The 17480-nt window shown below is 47.3% G+C and overlaps 6 protein-coding genes across 6 annotated transcripts; 3 read left to right on the forward strand and 3 right to left on the reverse strand.

Moving 5' to 3' along the window:
* Window positions 1–5029: 5029 nt before the first annotated feature.
* On the forward strand, window positions 5030–5522 carry BHQ10_007347 (uncharacterized protein; the record flags this gene model as incomplete). Its single annotated transcript, XM_040880032.1, has 2 exons — window positions 5030–5283; window positions 5333–5522. The coding sequence occupies 2 exons, from the start codon at window positions 5030–5032 to the stop codon at window positions 5520–5522; spliced, it is 444 nt and encodes a 147-aa protein (XP_040735850.1).
* Window positions 5523–8061: 2539 nt separating this feature from the next.
* BHQ10_007348 (uncharacterized protein) lies at window positions 8062–9047 on the reverse strand (the record flags this gene model as incomplete). Its single annotated transcript, XM_040880033.1, has 5 exons — window positions 8062–8166; window positions 8217–8287; window positions 8340–8581; window positions 8630–8936; window positions 8987–9047. 5 exons carry the CDS (start codon window positions 9045–9047, stop codon window positions 8062–8064), a joined length of 786 nt encoding a protein of 261 aa, XP_040735851.1.
* A 1787-nt stretch (window positions 9048–10834) lies between these two features.
* On the forward strand, window positions 10835–11353 carry BHQ10_007349 (uncharacterized protein; the record flags this gene model as incomplete). Its single annotated transcript, XM_040880034.1, has 4 exons — window positions 10835–10971; window positions 11042–11107; window positions 11169–11234; window positions 11314–11353. The coding sequence occupies 4 exons, from the start codon at window positions 10835–10837 to the stop codon at window positions 11351–11353; spliced, it is 309 nt and encodes a 102-aa protein (XP_040735852.1).
* Window positions 11354–11595: 242 nt separating this feature from the next.
* Window positions 11596–13368, reverse strand: BHQ10_007350 (uncharacterized protein; the record flags this gene model as incomplete). Its single annotated transcript, XM_040880036.1, has 1 exon — window positions 11596–13368. One exon carries the CDS (start codon window positions 13366–13368, stop codon window positions 11596–11598), a length of 1773 nt encoding a protein of 590 aa, XP_040735853.1.
* Window positions 13369–14273: 905 nt separating this feature from the next.
* Window positions 14274–16308, reverse strand: BHQ10_007351 (uncharacterized protein; the record flags this gene model as incomplete). The annotated part of the gene is made up of 4 exons (XM_040880037.1): window positions 14274–14507; window positions 14569–14798; window positions 15259–15716; window positions 15770–16308. 4 exons carry the CDS (start codon window positions 16306–16308, stop codon window positions 14274–14276), a joined length of 1461 nt encoding a protein of 486 aa, XP_040735854.1.
* A 376-nt stretch (window positions 16309–16684) lies between these two features.
* BHQ10_007352 (uncharacterized protein) lies at window positions 16685–17375 on the forward strand (the record flags this gene model as incomplete). The annotated part of the gene is made up of 3 exons (XM_040880038.1): window positions 16685–16840; window positions 16893–17015; window positions 17073–17375. 3 exons carry the CDS (start codon window positions 16685–16687, stop codon window positions 17373–17375), a joined length of 582 nt encoding a protein of 193 aa, XP_040735855.1.
* Window positions 17376–17480: the final 105 nt, after the last annotated feature.

The raw sequence follows: 17480 nt of genomic DNA on the forward strand, positions 1-17480 counted from the left end.
CACCTATTACCGCATCCAGAAACATTGAGAGAGCCCTAGTATAGTAACCCGCATGATAAAGGCCCGATATGACCATTTGCCATCAAGAACGGACGAAAAGCGTGGGGGAGATTATATCCCGGAGGTCATCCCTGAAATTAATACGGTGCCGCTGATGCCGGCTTTTGGTTAGACCAGGCACTACTCCGTAGTCTGTACTTCCCTGGCAGTAAACTACGTAGTAAAAGCTAACCCCGTAGCAGGTTTTTGATATTAGTCTACCATCGGACATGGCCGGTTGTCTCCGAAAAGGCGTGGAGTCGGTGTTGGATCCTTCTTCACTCCCGTGAGTGCTGTAGCCAGCCGAGTAGTTAGGTGGCACTACTCACCGAACTAGTTGATTGAATAGATGTTTGCGGCCCAACTATGCGTAGTACTGTGAATTAAGTCGATTGTAGCAAAATGCTTCTCCGGGTAATCGCGGTTGTTCAAAAGACACACCGTGGTGACCGTACATGGCACCATTGTCATCATGGTTGGTCTGTCGGCAGCGGCAGTTCTCGTGTCGATCGGTCGGTTTCAGATATGTCGATCCTATACCCCCTACACACTGCCACTCAAACTGCGTATGAGGATGACCACACAGACTGCGACTCTTTGACACGATTAGATGGAGCAGTGTCCGACCAGAACAGACGTCAATAGTCAAGACATTAACTCAACGATCCAGGAGACGGTGATCTGCCAAGGGGGCGGCAACAGATGTCACGCGGGAAATTTAGCGAGTGGATGTCGCCATTGGCCTGCCATTTGCCTCGTTAAATTTACCACTTGTAATACGAGACAGACAACTCTTCTTGAAGTTGAAAGTGAAAGGTGAGAGAGAATAAAGAGAGGCTAAAAAGCTTGGTCGATGTGGCGCCGCGATGGAAGGCGTAACCAACGGCTGTCGCTGGCTTCCACGTTCCTTCCTTTTTGGTTCAAGTTTTGTATTCTTCTATCGCCATTACTTGTAGACAATTTATTAGTACTTTCTGGCATGTCCTCGTAGTATCACTCACTTTCGGTATGGTATTCCGCCTACTGATTCTGTTGCATCCACGTGAGGTCGCACCATTATCCCCTATTGGATAAATCCATCCAGCGGTGAAGGTAAAGATATCTAACTAGTCCCTGTACAGCAGTGAACCTGAACCTTGTTCGATACATCACCGTCGACAGATCGATACGAAGATGATGCAATTATTATTTTTGGTAGTAGCCAACATCGACAATAGTTCTTGATTGAATTGACTGGATTTCAGATCAAATCAATCCGTCCTGATGTCAGCAGACCTGAGCCGTTTCCTGGCCAAGTAAAATAATCCTCCCTAAGATAAATACTAGGCACAAGAAACAATAGTCGACAAGGCATCCCCACCTCTGCACAGAAAGCGGAATAGCGCCCACCAAGGTTGATTTCTTCAGCACTTTTAGACCCAACTCTATCCAACCACGTTTTTGCCTCTATTCACGATGTATCTAGCACTGTACTACTAACGATGCCACCTAATCTACGGAGCATGCTCCTCTCTTCCGGAGACCTACTAGCATCAGCAGTAGTAGCAGAGATCAGCTGGCCTTGCTGTCTTGATCCATCGTTGGGTGCTCGTAGTGCAGGCGGACTCCGTGGGCTCCGTATGGCCGCTCTCGGTGAAACTCCAAGTGGCCACAACCCAGACAGATGATCAATCAGTGTTACCCAGGAATACGGCGACGGAGATTATTCTACATGGCATATGTAGAATTGCCCTTGTCTGTGACACCGTTTCGCCTCAACTTGCACTTTGCACTTTTCTAAAAATGTACGTAGACTGAAACAGATGACGTTGCCTGAAATTTGCAGTCTCCAGTGTGCTCCATACTTTTGGAAGGCAAAATACAAGGGATGTAATTGACACACTGAACAGTTCCCGTACTTAGTTAATTAGGTGATAGCCACGAACCAGCGGCTCGGTGCCAGTGGGACGGCCGCGGATGCAGACTGCCTTGTCCCCCTAGAATTGGGCTGCATGAAGAAGAACTTTTAATCACTCGTGAGATTAATTGCTCGCTCTTCTCAATCTGACTCGTACCAGAAAAGGCGTCTCATTCAGCTTTTTTTGTTGGACGTGAACGAAAAGAATGTGTATGATCGCAGTTGATCAACATTCCGATGACTTCATCGATCGGCTGCTGTACGTACATCGTCATACGTATTGATAGTGTAGGATTAGTAAGATCATCACGGCGATGGAAATGGTTTCCAGGAGGCTCATGGAATTGCAGACGGTGCGAAACCACATACTCAGTAGTAGATAGAGAAATTGAGGTTTCATCTTTCGCCATCCATGAAACCCCATAAAACTAATGGGCTAAAAGCCTAACAGCAGGCTTACTGGGCACAAGTTTTCCGCTGTATTACAGTTTACAGTGTTGTAACATTGATACGCACTAAGATAGTAAGGTTAGAAGCCTGCCCAAATCAACCAATTAGAATGTCTTATTCCGATCGTTTTGTCTAACCACTTCAGGCAATGTTAGATCAAGAACTGTCTATCCTGCGATGTGATTGGTGGACGGGGAGGTTTCTCTTTTTGTCTTTTTCCGATGGAGATAGTTCGTACCGTTCTTTAAATCGCTCTTTTGGGGTTTGGCTGCAATATACATTCATTTATCATACCAATGATTGCGACGTTATCAGTACCAGATATTGCCTCGTAGCATGCGATAGAGGGTGTAGAAATTAATCGAGCAATGGTAAAACAACACCGCTGGAGATCATCGTCAAGCAAATCGTTCATTGGCGTATTTGATGGCCGATCGATTATCTTTCCGATGGATTTCCCTTATTGTTTGTGCCTGTGCGAGTGGATACTTTGGTTCAATCCTGACTAGTATGGATACATACTTTCATGGTACGAAAACCGGCGAATGACTTACTACGTAGGACAGATTTTGATATGCTTTAGTGGTTACTCTATTAGATTAATATCATAATAATATGCCTTCGTTCATTTTCTAATAGATTACGGCAGACGGGTGTTGGAAGAAGCCGTTGTTTAGTCAGTGTAGTACATGCTGAGTGATGATCCCACGTCGCACTGTTAATGACTTACTATGTAATAAGGATCTTCAACAACAGGCCAAGAGCTCTCGAGATAATCACGCAACGAGGACGAGGGACTCCGCCGTGGAGTAGTCATACCTACGTAGGGAGGGGCTAGGATAGCGTACCATATAACGATAAAACCAGCTCGTAGATGTATTTGATTGCTCCGTAGCGATTATACTTTTTTGTTGTTGTTTGTATCATGATATGATTCAGTAGAAATGTAATCTCATTCAATCTATTCGCTTGATCATCATTGCCACGGAAGCTGAGTTGCCTTGTACGGCCAATCGTGGATCTGGGGATGTACATAGTATTATATTACTATAATATGACTAAATTACATTACTATATAATACGCCTGGTAAGACGGTAACCTCTCACCAATCAATGGCAATCACAGCAGTGGGCGTAATATGACGATACGGTAATGAACTGCTGACCTCGAAAGCAAAGGGAGACTCCACCAGCAGCGTGTCATTGGCTGATCTGCTACCCACTCGTCCACCCCTCCACCAAGCGATGTCCGCTCGTCGATTGGACATTCTGTATTAGTCTGTAATGAATACTCAAAGCAGTGAAACGTACCCCTCTTGCCATTGTATCTGCTATACTCCGTACAGTGTACTTGTGAGAGTCGAGTGGTGAGCACTGAACGGGGTGCAGTAATGCCGTTGAGATGAAAGAGATGCCATCGGGTATGTGCTTTTCCTTGTTTGGCCTCGGTTGCTGGACCGGCACCCGAGAGCGTACTACATACGATTGACGAGTAGTTATATAGTATGTAAGACTAAGGAGTAAGGAAGTCAAAGAGGAGCGAAAGAAAGGGAGCGATCCTACTGGCTGAGGCAGCGCGCTTGGGACAGGGAAAGAGGAACCCGACTTAGCTCGGTGGGTTCTCTCGAAGTCTACTATTACTCCTACTAGTACATAGTGCTACGTATACTATGCGTAGTAAACTAGTCTTCGTCCGGCATTACAGTACCTCGTTACATACTCTGTACCCGCTAACTCACTTCCAGGGTACTGAGTAACCTAGCAATGCTTAGTTCTTCCGTTATTACTAACTTGCTTAGTACGTAATGCGGTAACGGTATTACACTGGGGCTCCCTAATCCCTATTCTACATAGTATTCCACTCCCTGGTTCCGAATGCTCTCTCTCTGGTGTCCACCAACAGCACCACCACACCCAACCTTCCTCCTCCATCCACCGTTACCGTTCCCGAACCATTTTTTCTCGCCAACCTCTGATTCCTTGCAAGCAACAAATATCGCTGACCTCGCCTGTCCCACAACCTTCTAGAAAGACATCGTTCACCGTTGCATCACTGAACTCTCAGTGTACCTGAAAGCACTACCTTCACTGCACGACTGGAATCATTCGATGAGTCCGACCTGACTCACTCACTTACGTGCAACCGACCGACCGACTGTCAAGCCTACAATAATTTACCACAACAATCGACCTTCCACTTCATTCCACTTCGACTGCCAGATTTCAAATCGAACGAGAATCAAGACATGAAATTCGTGCAGTTTAGCTAACGGGTGACCTCTCGACGACCGTTCAATCGATCGCTGTAACCTTCTCACTTAACAAAAGTACGAGGCACCTTGACTGACCTCACTTCGTCAACCACCGAGGTGTCCTTTATTACTTTCAACCGCCCTTTCTTTTCAAGTCCACCATTAATCTTCGCTGGCTTCCGAACGTCATCCGTTGCGACCACCAACACAACCGACTATCCTGGATAACCTACCCGATTGGAACGACGCCGTGCGGACTTCGAGCATTGGTCGCTCTTTGTGTGTGAGGACTTTAAGGGGCGTGGGTAATCCGATGATGACTGCTGTCTCGAGTGACATGCAAGGCGCGGCTCCAGTGCCCGTAGTTCCTCATCCCGTTGACAGCAATCGCATGCACTTTGCTTCGATATCCTCTTCGTCCTCTTCCATTTCCGACGGCGAGCCTGAACGCGGTCGCTCAAGACTGGAACGTCCCCGAATGGCCAGCCGAAAACCCAGTGCGTCGATCCTCGTGCCACGAGACCACCCCGAGATCGAGATTGAGGAGGAGGAGTTTCCTCCAGATGATGCTCGTGCGATGAGTCCTCGACGTGACTCCGCGGATGTCGAGCGTCTGGGAAAGGAAGCTCGTCAGACCTTACAAGAGTGAGTTAGCATCGCACTGATACATTCTTCAATTATTGACTCGTTCTAGACAAGCCAAAACCCTACAGTTATCTCTTCAAGCCCTAGCGCAACGAATCGAAGAGGTCAAGAATGATCACGACAAACTAGAAAGCGAGAACCGATATTTGCAAGACTACATTGGCAGCTTAACACAAACCATATCAAAATCCGAGATCACATCAACCACCGGGGGGAAATCGAAGAAGAATCGAAAGTAGCTAGCCGACCACCGCGGCGTATGTGGGAAAGCCAAAATCATCAAACACAAAAAACACAGAAAAATCAGCCAGAAACATACTTTGAGCGATTCGACATCGCATACGGACTTTTCTTTTGAGCATTCGTCGGGTTTACAGTGATACCATGAAGTTCAGCATGTGCCATTTTCGATCTTTCAATTATTCAACATACCACAGCGACGCGATGACGACGTTAGTACTACGATCAGTACCATCTTCCTCTCGGATTACCAACTTTTTCTTCTACATTATCACGATGGATGATATCCTTATTACTCTTGCTCGTGAAGAGCTTTTTATCTCGTTATTCTAGCTTGGGTGGCAATCTGTCTGACCTCAATTTTACTTGAGACGTCGGTGATTTGAGTTGCTAGACAGTCCTCGTTCCGGCGTTTATTACATTGCACGTTTAGGCGTTGATCTGTTGAATCAGGGATTCGACTTGGCGGCGTGGTGTTTTCTCCCAGGCGGAAGACTCGTTTGCCGCTTTCGTCATATTCAAGGTCGGCTCGTGCCTTGCCGCAGTGCCACAGGGATATGCGATTTTTTTCTTTTTGTTGATGCGATGCGATGCGATGCATTCATTTTATTCTATTCTACGAAAAAGCAAGCGATCCTTAGCGGTTGACTCATCATATGCTATATGCGCCTGCATTGCATGGTTCCTTGCTCTTTTCCCGCCGCTTGATGTCACAGTGGGTTCGGCATGCATCCTCCTTTTTTCTTTCTCCTTTCTTTCTTTTCGTCTTGAAAGACGTATGTCGACCATGATTCCCAAATGACGTCGGCTGTTTCAGCTGCCCCGTCTTTAACCATTTTTCCCACCGTGCAACGCCACCACAGCCCCGGAAGAGGCTAAGCCAATGAATGCCGAGCAGCAACACGTGATCGACCGACGTCCATTCAACCCTTTCTTCATTCTACCTTGTACACAATATCATATTTTTCCTCCAAGAGCATATTTCGCCATGGGAGTTCATTGGGTGGTGGGTGTTGCTTCTTTTTTTCTCTCTCCTCGATTTGTTACTTGTTTATACATACGAGCATGTGCATGCATAGCGCAGCGGATTGTTTGATAGTTCGCATAGCATCAATGAACCATTGAAAATGATCTATTTCTATCGTAGTACAGATGTAACATGCCTCCGTGTTAGACCAGTTGTGAGGCATATACTATGGCGATGTGATCAAAAGATGCAGGTAATAGGTTTACTCATTCTTGATATACCAGTGGTCGACAGAGTACTACTTCGCGTAACTCCCCAGTCTTGGTGGTACATCCATGTCTATGCCCATAGACTATCCAGTCTTGACGTTCCGGGGAATCTCACATGAATTGTTGGGCACATGGGGGATGAACAATAGGTAGTCGAAACTATGCAGATCCGCTTAAATAACACGGCGCAGGGATGATGTCGAGGCGATTATCGACATTGTTACATATGTAGTAGGTAGTTCACATATGTACCGGTGCTACTTGAAGTCTTAACATCGAGTCAATCTATATACACACGGGTTAGCCTCGATGCTTTCAGATTGAAGAGTCATTGGTGCATGCATCGGAGTAAGGCCTACGTGTAGTATTGGATAACCCTCACTCATTCACTAGGACTATGGGTACAAACTAAGCTCAATAGCAATCCGATTGTAGGGTAAAGCCGTCGATGCGTGGGAAAGATATGTACTGGAGTCCAGTAGATGCGCTCCCTGAGACTATGTAGATGAGCTGGCAGGTCTGTTTGACTTGCAGGCAGAGGTTAGAGAAGGAGAAGCAGACATCCTCCTTTACAAACATATGAAACAACCTACCAACGACGAAGGATACAACTAGGTAGGTAAGAGTCAAGTTTTAATCATATTGCAACCGAATTGCAATGTATTGTATCGATTGATCGATTGTATTGTATAAAGAGAGGGAGTAATTGTGTATGGAAAATAAAGAATAATGGAGACTTGCATACATTACTTGAGGAATCGAGGGGGCATAGAAAAAGACAGAGCGAGTAAAAATCGAGGTTCATGGAGAAAAAAATTGAAAGAATATTAGATAGAAACAGGATCGGGAGACAAGAGTAAAGGACAAAGATAATCATGTCATAATAAACGGGATCGCGATGGTATAATTCATCGTTGACAAGAGACTCGAAAGGAAGCTCGAACAGATAAAGGGTAAAAGTAATATCGATTTATCATATTGTTGCCATCTTTCCCCTTCAACAAGAGTATCATAGAATCGCGTTCCTGTCATAGATTGATTGAACTCTGAATGTCTTTTCGTTGCTCCCTGTTCTCGTTTCTTTCTTCTCTCTTCCTTTTCTCATGTCCCAAGTTCTCGCGTGTATCCGAACGAACCCGTAGGCAAAGGGAAAAACAGCAGAAAATAAAACAGCAAACTCCAATCCGCTCAAAGGAATCTGACACGGACAAACCTCTTCCTTTTCCATCTGAAACCCAAACTCAATCCACTCTACGGCACGAGTTCATGATTCATGTTTTCTTTTTATGTTGTTTATGAAATTTACTCGGCAGCGGGAGCTTCAGTAGAAGGAACGGGGGCTTCCTCCTTCTTCTCGGCGGTAGCGGGCTCAGGAGCGGTCTCGGCCTCCGAAGAGGTCCAGAGAGTCTACATACGTTAGCATGATGCCCAACATGAAAGGCCCGTATTGCACATACCAAGTTGTCACGCAGGAGCTGCATAATGAGGGTGGAGTCCTTGTAGCTCTCCTCGCTCAAGGTGTCGAGTTCTAGATACCAGATGTCAGTATAGGTCTACTGCAGAGTTTTTGGCGAACATACCAGCAATAGCATCGTCAAATGCAAGCTTGGCCAAGTGGCAGGCCTGGTCAGGAGAATTGAGGATCTCATAGTAAAAGACGGAGAAGTTAAGGGCAAGTCCGAGACGGATAGGGTGGGTAGGAGCAAGATCAGTCTGGGCAACCTCGGTGGCAGCCTTGTAAGCCTCGAGGGAAGCATCGGCGGAGGATTTGCGGCGGTCGCCAATAGCGAACTCAGCCAAGTAACGGTGGTAGTCACCCTTCCTGTCACTTGTTAGAACCTGTGATCAACATGCGCCTGACAGAACTTACATTTTGTGGTAGAAAACCTTGGATTCACCGCTGAGAGCGGAAGGAATCAAGTGCTGGTCCAAAACTTCGAGGATGTCTTCGCAGATCTTGGCCAACTCGTTCTCGATCTTCTGACGGTACTCCTTGATCAATGTGACCTGAGACTCGTTGCCCTTGGACTCCTCCTTTTGCTCGATCGAGGTCACGATCCTCCAAGAGGCACGGCGGGCACCGATGACGTTCTTGTAGGCGACAGAAAGCAAATTCCGCTCTTCGACGGACAGTTCTTGGTCTGAGGAGGCGACAACCTTCATGTTCTCAACCATTTCTGAGAGATGTTAATGCGCGCCCAGAGATTATCAAAAGAGACTGACGAACCTTCGTAGCGCTCAGCCTGCTCGGCGAGCTTGGCGAGGTAGACAGCATCTTCGTGACCCATTGTGATTGATTATTCTAAAAACACGCAAGTCAGTCGCAAGTATCAAAATAATCGCTTGAGCAAAGTAGCATGTTGGCAAGGCTAAATGGGTGCAGCGATGTCGCGACTCGAAAGTGATATAGTATTCGGAGCGTAGCCTTGTTGCTGCCCACCGGCACCAATCACCGGATCAAGCCAAAGAGCCTCTTATTCAAATAACTATAATTTGCGACGTAGGAATGATTCCCGATAGGGCACAAAATGAGGCCCGTTGGGTGGAAGATCGTAGAATGTATGGTGGTTGACGTCCTACGTCACACACTCGGGCCGATCCAGACACGCAATCCACCACCACCGCTCTCTGCCTGGCCCGTCGCTAAGACAAGCGAAGAAATTGCATCGCTCGGATACACCCAGTTGATCAGAATTTGTCTTGCGACGACATACTGAATAATAATAGATATCAAGGCGATGCGAATTTTCCGAGACGATGGCTCAGGGCTGGTCGACGATGATGGAGGTGGCCGTGGAGGGGCGGAGCAGGGGGCACAAGAAAGAGGGGGATGGCGGCTTACCTGGATGGTAACGCGTACCGAAGAAAAACAGGATTGGAAGGATGAGAGAGTGTGCGTAGGATCGGAGAGTTGGGGTATCGAAAGTAGTCAAGCGAACAAATGAGGGAGAAAAGGAGGATTGATTTGGAGTTGGAGATAGGATGGTGGTGGTAGAGAGACGGTTGTGTTTTGGGCAAAGAAGGCGGATGAGTTTGGGGCACGGAGACGAGAGGAAAGGGAAAGCGTTTGTTTTGTTTGTTTGGGAAAGCCCACCCCTTTTGTGGGCCCTCATTGGCCCGTCTGCTAGGCGGCAAGCGACCGTCATTGACTCTTCTACAAAAGAGTAACACATATTATCACGTTTCGAATATTATTACTTTTATATCCACTACAAAAGATTCTAGCGACAGTGTGTGTGTCTATCAAATAGTGTTGTATGGCTACTCGTGCAGTGTATTGTTGTAGCTGCCCCTCCGCCGCCTTATCCCTCGTTCCTGTCCCATGTGGTGGCTTTCTCGAGTCTGTGATATATCTGTGATATAGCCCGGACATGATGTGCTTTGTGCGGCGCGTGACAGTGGAAAGCTGAACAGCCGACAGGGAACAGCCAGATACTGGTCGCTGATAATTTGCTCGAGATAAGAGACTTGCGCGTCTTGGAAGAGACTAAGCATGGGCGAGGCGTAGACTGGTTAACAAATCGAGATGCTGCAAGTCATCTTGCAATCTTATTTTTTATACGCAGTAAGTAGTTGGTCTATCTGAGACTCCTTCTGTAAGGGCTTTCTCCCTGGTGAGATTGTTGGTATCGTGGCCGGCTCTCGTCTCACATTTCGATGATCATTATGCTCACTTTCAACGTGCTTGCCCTCCAACTGTCAGATCCAACTGTCAGAATCTTCAGCCGTCGAACACTCCGTCCCTTGCATCTACATAGTTGCTGTGATCCGCTTCTTGACTTGAAAATATAAATGCATAAAATTGATATTCTCTCTAGCTGAGTCATGTGACCAGCGTTGCTGGGTAGCCAGACAAACAGTGCAAACAAACAATCACCTGATGGCGTTGTGAATGCCTCAGGCCACCATTCGTCGGAGCAATTAGGCGTAAAGAAGTAAACGTCATGCCATCTGGATCCATCCACCGTAACCAGCCAGTCTTAACTCCAACACTCCAACTCTGCAATTGATCATCCCTCCTCAACACATCGACAATCTCTATCTCGATTTCAATTTTCGAACTTCTACGATCACAATGTTCCGTAACGCCGTTGCCAGACCTCTTCTCCGCGCCAACCAGCGATTGGTTGCTACCCGCTCGTTCTCCGTAGCCTCCGTCAGAATGGGTGAGGGCGATACTGGTGCTCCCCGTTCCGGTGGTTCTGCTGCAGGGTGAGACTTTCTGTTGTTGAAGCAATTGGCATATTTTCGTTGTGGAGACAGAGACTAATTCGTCGAATAGTGACTCCTTCACCAAGCGCGAAGCCGCCCAAGAGAACCTATACGTCAAGGAGAAGGAGCTCCAAAAGTATGCATTTCATTTGTTCGCGTTCATGTATTCAGTAGCTAACGATCTTGTCCATCAATAGGCTCAGAGAACTCAAGGCCAAGCTCAAGGAGCAGCGCAAGCATCTCGACGAACTCGATAAGCACATGTATGTGGACTCTCCCAACAGCCCTCGAATCCGGCCGATACGAGCTTTGTCATACGAATTTCGCTGACTCTTATCACAGTGACCAACTCACCAAGGAACAAGGTGGCGAGCAGAACTAGGTGCCCGATACATCTATCTCATCTAACTACCGCATGATCTTATTCCGTCGTTCAGAATGATGGAATTCGAAGTTAAAACAATTACAGAATACTCTCCGCTCAACCTTTCCCATTTCACCTGTTCTGAACGACTTAGCGTGTTCAGTTTTGTGTATATTTGATAGCCGGGAATAAGAGGAATTACAATGAATTGATAGTTGGATGGTGGTAATACATCACTATTCCTGTAACTATAACTACTTCTACTGTAAAAATGACGATGTCTGCCACTGATACCAAGCACGTAACACGGCAAGACCACCGGATTGTGTCTCGACAGTGCGACCTCGACCCCGATCATTCACATCCCTCACCCATCTGCCATTTTCATACTGTCCTGCAGTGGCTTCTTTAGTAAGAGGGAGCGGTGTACCCATCTTCGAAGGTATTGTCGGGTCTCTATTATCTTCACTGTAATCAGCTCCGGAGGCCGGTCGTAATAGACCCTTAAGCTCCTCCGAGTCTGGACCTGCTTCCCCATGATTCACATAATCTATAGCTCCTGCGGGTATATGTGATTCCTCCATATCGGTACCAGTAATATCAACGTGTGCACTGGGAAACGTCACACCCCACCACATGCCGAATTTCCCCTGCTCATTTCTAGTGGCAAGTGCCGCCTGGGCATTATGCGCAACCCAATCCCCATACTTTCGGCATTGAGCCAGATGCCATTTATTGAATGTATCTTGCTTCTCTTCTATTGATTCCCCAGGCTCGGCAAACAGAGCAAGTAACCTGACTTCTTCAGGTCGCAGAACATGGCAGAATTCAGTCAAGTGATGGAAAAATATCCCCTTAAAGGTATGTCCGTTCTGTGAGCAGTCACTGTGAGAGTCGCAGGCTTCTTCGAGAACGCCGCCTCGTCCAAGACCGGCCCAGTTGCGGCGATTGGTTTTGGGCCATCCTGTAGCCCGCATCACGCGCTGAACGAGCTCGTGTCCGTCCTCGAGATAGTCTTGATAGCTTGTGGCGAGCCACAGACCCCTCAGTCCGCTGAGGACGACGCCCTGGTTATAAGTGAATATCATGGGGTTGAGCACGTCGCATTTCTTGGTTCCAGGGTTCTTGACACCCTTGTAGCCATGTATATGAAACCCATCCGCATACAAACCACCAGTTCCAGTCATATTGGAATCCTTGAGCCATTGATAACTACGCACTGCCGCAGCTAGAAAACTGGGATCGTGCACACGGTAATGACCGGAAGGCATGATGAATGGCGCACTGATTGGATCGCCCGTGAAATACAGATACATTCCAATGCTCGCCGAGATGAACAGCTCGTTCGTTATCGCATTTTTGTATGGTTCTAGGTAGGGGCTCCAGATCATCCCGCCTTCGCACAGCTCGCTGTCCCAGCCGGTAGAGGCCAGCTCATAGAATATACGAGCTCTGTGCGCTGCAGGCACTTGAAGCTGCTTTCCATGCCATTGCGCTTCGATTGTAGAATTCATAGTCTCGTAATGTAACTCCGAATGCAGGTTTTGAAACTTGATGCTCTCCAACCAACCGAGAACCACCCATAGCATATCGTCAAATGCTTGCATTCGAACGGCGAAAGCATTCTCCCCGAAATAGAAGTTGGAGACTTGATCAAAGTAGCGGTTGATGAGATTCTCATATGCAAGCGTCTGTTCAAGGACAGAGCTGTTTGCGATTGGCGAGGATAGCAGTTCGGGTGATGTCATGGTCAATGATGATAAGGCGCCAGATACGTGAGTGCCAACGACTGCCGCAGTCCAGTCTATTGCATCCGGCCACGTACCGAGCCATTGCTCAAAGTAACTATCTTGCATAACATCGAGGGCGTATATCATGTCTTTTAGCGTTTGCCTCTGGGTGGCAGATGCAGTAACATCCCGGTTTGCATCGCTCAACTGTAGTATAGTTTGTCGCAAGTCCGGCAAAGCGAAAGAGGTGCCGAGTGGCAGGGCAAGCAGTGGTACGACCACTGCAGAAAAGATTGTCATCATCGTTGTAGTCGTCAGTGGTCTGTAGGTGGCTCAAGACGTTGTGAAACACCTTGTCAATATAATTTAACCGATATGCACATCCTTTTTGTTGTTGCAGGAATGCAGGAAATGTCGCTCAACAACCCGCTATACTCTCAGATAACGACAGGACATTGGGTCACCAGTCGACCGAATGTGCACTCAATGCAGATACGATCTAAAGTAAAAGAAGAGTAGAATATAGGATGAAGGTTAGAGATAGGTACAAGGGGATGAACGGAGAGGCCTTGCAGCTAAGGCATGGATGTCGCGTGCATTGCGGGGAAAGATGGCAGTTGGCACGCCAGGTCCGCTAAGAGTAGGCTCGCTTGGGCCCCCCAGGAACGCCAACGTAAGCCTTTCGCGGGGGCTACAGTCACCGGACTGGCGGCTTATATACTATGGCGGTTATGCTCATTTTCTACGGCTTACTTTTTTAGTGTGTAAAGCTCAGTAGATAGTCATTATTGCATATTTTCATCAGCGTATATCAAAGTACATAAAAGCAATGGCCTTTCGTTATCTAGACCACTCATGGAGCTTGTCTATGTTGACTTCCAAGTCATTTTTGAGTGGACCTGGAGATCTTTCAGTATATGATATATCGTAGCAAGATGTGGCAGTCAACTTACAGTTCGTCTTAGAATTTCACGTGCCGACAAGACTTCCCATGCGTCAAAATGCAGTTATAGCTAAAAAGCACTCCGAGAACTGGGAAGACCGCCGGCGTAATGCAAGTCTTTACAACTTGTTCTTATTTGTGTTCTATGCCTCGTATGTTGTATCGCATTCAAAAGTGGCATAGGCTTCCTGATTATTCGAGTAACGTCATATCCCTCCAACGGGAATGAACAATGGGCGCATCGCTTGTGACATAAACCACCCCTCTACTCCCTTCCATTGTCGGCTCCAGGACTGCGACTGCGCTCGCGACTTCTGCTGCGTGGTCGTCCACCACGACCTCCTCTCTGATTATTGCCACCCTTGTTCTTGTTTCCTGGGGGCGGCCGTACAAAAGCGTAGTCCACACTGAGAGTCTGGTCGAGTAGCTTGGCACCATTGAGGGCCTCGATGGCAGAGCGAGCTTCGGGAAGGGTCGAGTATTCAATAAGTGCGTATCCCTGGAAAGAACTCAAGCATTAGAACCCATTTCGTGGGAGTCAATCGAGCAACACAACACACCTTGACATAACCGGTACGACGATCGAGATTGAGGTTGAAGTTCTTGATCTCGCCATGTTCGGCAAAGAAATCCGTCACATCCTCTTCAGAAGCTTCTTCGTGAATATTTGTAGCGATGACGATCCATCCCTCGATACTCCGCACTGCGACAGCTCCAGCTTGCGTCTTTGCTTCCGAGCTTCCTGACGGAGCCGCGTTGTCACCCACTGGAGGATCGATTTCCATTTCGGCTGATGACATGATTACAAGATTGGGACCCTCTGTGTGTTTATGATGTAGAGAAAGAGCTGATGAGAGTAATATGTTGAGTTGAAGTGAGTAAAATGGTGAGGTGCTCAAGCCGTACTTTTCTGCGTGCTACGATTCAATGACCCAATTGGGCTAGGCGGGAAGATCAACGCTTTCCCTATTTTGGCACGACCAGCCTCCCGCCACTTTGTTCACATCAAGATACGTTTTGCCTGTCTGTTAATGAGAAGTGGATAAAAAGGACTGATTATCTTGTTGATTTATAATTCAACTTTGAGGTTAATATGTACAATAGCCTGTTGAGTGACAGGAGGTATAGTGGGGTAACATTTTGAGTCATAACACAAAAAAAGAAAAGATAGAACGATGCAACGAGAATAGGAGATTTGTCTAGTATGACAGAAGTGTAGACTGTTTATCGTCGGTTGTTGCGTTGCATACCGAGAATCTGCACCATACGAACGAAGATGTTGATGAAGTCAAGTTCGAGACTGACACTCTCATTGACTGGGTCTCGGCGGACTACACCACGCTCAGCAAGACGAGCATGATACAGAATTTTCTGAATGTCGTAGAGCGTGAAACCGCCAAAGACAGCAAGACCTCCATAGAGCCAGATACGCTCAGACCACATCAACGTACGAGCGGCAGTGGCTGGAAGCACGAGAGGAGCAAAGCCAGAAATGGCGACAACGGCAACACCGGCAAGAAGAGGGCCGCCAAGGTAGAGGTACTTCTCCTGTTTGGCAGTGGCACCGACAAAGGCAATAGAGCCCATCATACCAACGGTGTAGAGACCGGCACGAGCGAGCAGAGCAGGCGACAGGAACATTAAAGGCGACAAGAGAGCAGCCTGAGTGACATTGAAACCGGTCCATAGGGCGTATTTGAGCATGTAACTGCAACCGATCGTTAGCATAAGCCAGTTCATAGAAATTTTTGTGAATCTTACTTTTCAGGAGGAGTATACATCGTTCCGTACATGGTACCAATGCTGGCAACCAGTCCGAGACCAACGACAGCCCATGGATTTGAGGCCATCAAGCGAACAGACCACCCACTGCTATGTAAAGCACGAGCGGCAATAGCAATAATACCAAGACCTAGACCAGTGTGCATGAATGTTTCGTTCAGGTATTGTCTTTCGTAAGTTGGCATGCCGCCATCGTCACGAGTCTCGCGGTTGAAGACCAGGTTCGTGGCCAAAATAGTTCCACCAACGATCGCGGCTCCATACAGCAGTTTCTGAGTCAAATTACCGCGGTCGACTTGGTATGTCTCTTGCATGTATGTGCGGCGGAAAGCATTCTGGAAGGTCTGTCGCGATCGTGCGAGGATGGAAGATGGGCGTGTAGGTGTCGATGGCTTGAAAGCTGAAGAACTCTTGAATGGGGTATTGTGGAAGTATCGAGCGCTGAGGTTTGCACTTCGAGGTGCAGCTTGTTTGAAGGCCGTTGCAACGGCAAACGGCCGCCTTAGCATGAATGCCATGGCGAATAAAAGTCACTGAGATGTTGACTGAGATGAAAGATGTGTGAGTTAATGACGTGGGTTGATGAAAGGAAGACGGACCCTGTTGGGCTTATATATCGAAACCTCAGTGTCATCCAGACGGAGTTATCGGTATGAGTGACGTTCATTCCGGCAACCCGAACGTTCCAGAAGCGCTAAACAAATTCGTAAGGTGAGCCCCACGTGATCCTCCAMAAGCCACTTTTCATTACTAAGCCAGATGCCTGAGGAATGAGATATCTGCCTCAGGCGGGAGAAAAGTGGCGACGGCCTTATCGATAACCGATTGACCTTTCTTTTACGACACCCCTCGCCGCTTCCACAATATCATTGCTACGATCAAGCTACTCGAAAAATGTCGCTGCTAGAAACCATCCATCTCTCTCATGTCCCTGAGAATATACTAGTTCATATCGCCCTTTATAGAGACCTGAAGAATGCCAGCTTCCTGCGGGAGCAGCTTCTAACAGGAAACGCAGAATTTCAATATGCTTTCATTGATGCCAGCACGGTAGGCATACAAGCTCAAATCGTTTGATCCGAGATGCTAATCTACGGAGTAGATTATATCGAGACAACACATCTTTGCGGCGGTATTTAGAGCTATAAACGATTATTTGAATAATCGATTGAGATCACACAATGTTCATTCAGAGATAGTCGTTTCTCTCGGCCCTAGTAATAATGTGAGTATTCGGGCACAGTCTATTGATACGAGGATACACCATGCTGAAGGTAATCAGATTGCAGAGGCATTTCGAAGATTCGGCATCACCGACGCTACCAAAGACCTACTCGTCGTCAAGCTATCCGTGACGCCGGAAATTACACATGAATCCGTCGCAAAACATTTGGAAAGCTCCGTGGAAGCTACACCGGCTCCCTTTGACAATGACACCTTATCCTCGATGTCAGATCTCGCGAGGGTTCGGAAATTATACAAACTGAATCAGCCGACCTCGAAATCTGCGGATGGCCAGGTCAATGCTGTGAGGGCTTTAGAGCCTCTTATTGTTGGAGCAATAGCCATTCGTGGGGCGACATGAGACCTCGATTATTGATATTGATCAAAGAAACGTTAAACAGTTCCATGATACCCAAAATTCCTTACGGTTTTTCGCGAATCAATTAGCTCGGAAGATATGTTAATG

The sequence above is a fragment of the Talaromyces amestolkiae genome (assembly GCF_001896365.1).
Source record: "Talaromyces amestolkiae strain CIB chromosome Unknown scaffold15.1, whole genome shotgun sequence".
Classification (NCBI taxonomy): domain Eukaryota; kingdom Fungi; phylum Ascomycota; class Eurotiomycetes; order Eurotiales; family Trichocomaceae; genus Talaromyces; species Talaromyces amestolkiae.